This window comes from Amblyomma mixtum, chromosome 5 (genome assembly GCF_055824585.1).
Source record: "Amblyomma mixtum isolate Tamu chromosome 5, ASM5582458v1, whole genome shotgun sequence".
Classification (NCBI taxonomy): Eukaryota; Metazoa; Arthropoda; class Arachnida; order Ixodida; family Ixodidae; genus Amblyomma; species Amblyomma mixtum.
This window is the reverse complement of record NC_143016.1, coordinates 200,463,814-200,466,313: the sequence shown is the minus strand read 5'-3', so window position 1 is coordinate 200,466,313 and position 2,500 is coordinate 200,463,814. Positions and strand designations below refer to the sequence as shown.

The window sequence follows — 2,500 nt, the reverse complement described above, 5'->3', positions numbered from 1 at the left end:
ACCTCCATTTCCTTCGAGGAGCTTGTTATTCCAAACTGAGGCAGTTTTATGTTTAAAGCATCAAACAAACTGTTCACCATGAGCGTAAACTCCCGAGTGCCATCACAATCTTCCAGTCCAGGCTGCTTGAGATGCTGGTAGACCCTTAGCCCGACTGCAGTACTGCGGCTTAATAACTATAAAGAAAGCAATGAATACAGTGCTTTAATATGCGTCGCAACCGCGCCAAGGAGTTCTAGTTCGACTGTAAATTTGGCACACACTTCAGCACCTTTACTTACCTGAACAGCCAGCCGGACATTCATTTTTCTCATATTGTCAGGGCTGACATGCTCTCTAGTCAGTTTAGGCACGACGCGTAGCTGCTGTTTGCCATCAACCTCCTGTAGTATCCGGTAGTGGTCATAGTTGATCTTGTGCTCGCCGATCTGCAATTGTTTGCAAAAACTTGCAGATCGACAACAAATACTTCTTCGAAAACATATATGTTTGTTGAAAGGAATCTTTAGCTCACCATTGCGTACTTATGACGAAGAAGATGGTTCCTGATGCACTTTATAATGTGCGGGACATCACAAAGGAAGTACAGGTGCTGCCCAGGTACAGTCGGATGGTCCACTTTGTGCTTCGGTACATGCAGCTTGCCTGATATGCGAAACTGGGACCACATGGCCTTGTTCGTGCTGGCTCCATCACTTATAACGGCAACAACAACAGCATTGTGCTTGCTAAGTTCTACAATGGCCTCCAGAACGAGCCTTGCTAACACCTTCCCAGGTGCGGCATGTTTTGTTGCAAAACACGCAATGGGCTGAACCCAGGAGTGGAAGAGGGGCACGAACATTAGAACCAGTGCGTGGTCAGCAGTTATAGTTGAATCGTGGCCATCGCCGTAATTCACAAAGCCGTCAATCTTATAAGTGTGCTTGTTGAAAGCAACAGCCTGCCGCACCTTCATTTCGTCCAGTATTAATGTTCCGCAGCGCTGGACATCTGATCTGTCCTTCATGAACGCTCCGACACTGGCGAGAGCTACCTTGTTAAACCCGAACTCACAGGTCATCCCACGCATGATCTGTCTTAGCCGGGTGGTTGTCGGCAGCGGCAGGAGCTTCATCTTTACCATGAGTTTGTACGCTCTCGGACTTGAAATTCGTAAGAGCATGCATGTCACGAGCCATTCTGACCTATAGCGCCTTCCCTTAGGCGTTTTTGCTTTTGCAGCTTGAAATGCTGTGCGAAAGGCTTCCCGCTGTGCATCAGGTATCTTTTCTAGTGCATTCTCCAAGACATTTGGTGACACCTGCGAGAGCCGGTGCTTTAGAGCATCGAGTTCCCTTTTCGCTTTTTCACGAAAAGCAGTTGCCCTAATGACTCTTTTCCTTAGGTTCTTGATTGCCCATCGCGCCTTGCGTTGAGACTTCATGCCCTTTCTTGCTAGGCGCTTCACTCTGTCCTCAAAATTTTTTTTCATTTTCTTGCATGGAGTACACAAGGTGTGCTCAGAGAGAACCATGCATTTCTTACTGTGCCATACACCACCAGATTTCAAGGCGGTCGTTGAGGTTGAAATGCTAGGGAAAAGCTCACTTTCACAACCTGTGCAAACATTCAATAAGTCAATGTACTGAAGAAACGTCGTCACGTCATTCAGGCTTGCAAGTGCAATTTTCGATGCAATTTCAACGTAGCTCCTTTCCGGCACAAGCACACCTCGTGCACTGACATCAACAGACAAGTTGTTTCGCACAACTACAGCTTTCTCTACTACTACAACACCTTCACGCTCCTCCAGCTTGTAGATAATAACATCATCGGCTGAGGCTCTTACGCACCATGTCTCAAACGTTGGTGTGTTTTGCAGAACAGAAAACCACGGTACATTTTCAAGCGTCCGTTTGTCAGCGGCGACCTCAAGATGTTCGGCGCTCTCCGGAGCGTCGAAGCCGTCTTCTGCTCCTCTTTTGCTCTGACAAGCGAAAACATCGGCGGAAGCCACTGATGTAACTTCGGGTGACTTCCTTGTCGTATTGCATGAGAGATGAGCCGGTCTGTTCGTGAAAATACATGGCACCGCACCCTTCTTCAGTGTCCACCTACCTCGAGGAATCCTAACGGTTTGACCGTTAACGACGTGTTGGAAGCAGGAGTTGATGTCCTCAGGCAGGAAATGGAGGTCACACACATAAGTTTTGGACGTCACCTTGAAGTTCTTGCGCGGAATTGCTTCTGTCCATGCTTTCAGCACCTTAGGGTCATTTGCAGGCTTGAAAAAATGCCGCTTCTGAGAATTTGACTCTGTCGAATCATATCCCGCTCGGCATCCCGGTACACTACACGCCGGCATGTTCTAAAGTGTCGCTTTGCAGCATTTACTTCGCTATAGGGTAGCAGCATGGATTCGGTGGGAAATGCACATCACAAGAGAAACTATATATCGACACAGAAGCGGCAGGATCCATGAGACCGCGGGCCACAACGTGAAATTCGCCGCATCACC

The 2,500-nt window shown here is 48.0% G+C and overlaps 1 protein-coding gene across 1 annotated transcript in view; it reads right to left on the bottom strand.

The window, feature by feature from the left end:
• Positions 1-2,372, bottom strand: part of LOC149345423 (uncharacterized) — a 4,444-nt gene extending 2,072 nt beyond the window's left edge. Inside the window, exons 1-3 of the mRNA XM_089546643.1 lie at positions 515-2,372; positions 282-428; positions 3-176 (exon numbers count right to left, since the gene is read on the bottom strand). Of these exons, the coding sequence (XP_089402769.1) occupies positions 3-176; positions 282-428; positions 515-2,347 (2,154 nt within the window). The 5' untranslated portion in view covers positions 2,348-2,372. The remainder of the gene's footprint in view (positions 1-2; positions 177-281; positions 429-514) is intronic.
• Between the last annotated feature and the right edge of the window lie 128 nt (positions 2,373-2,500).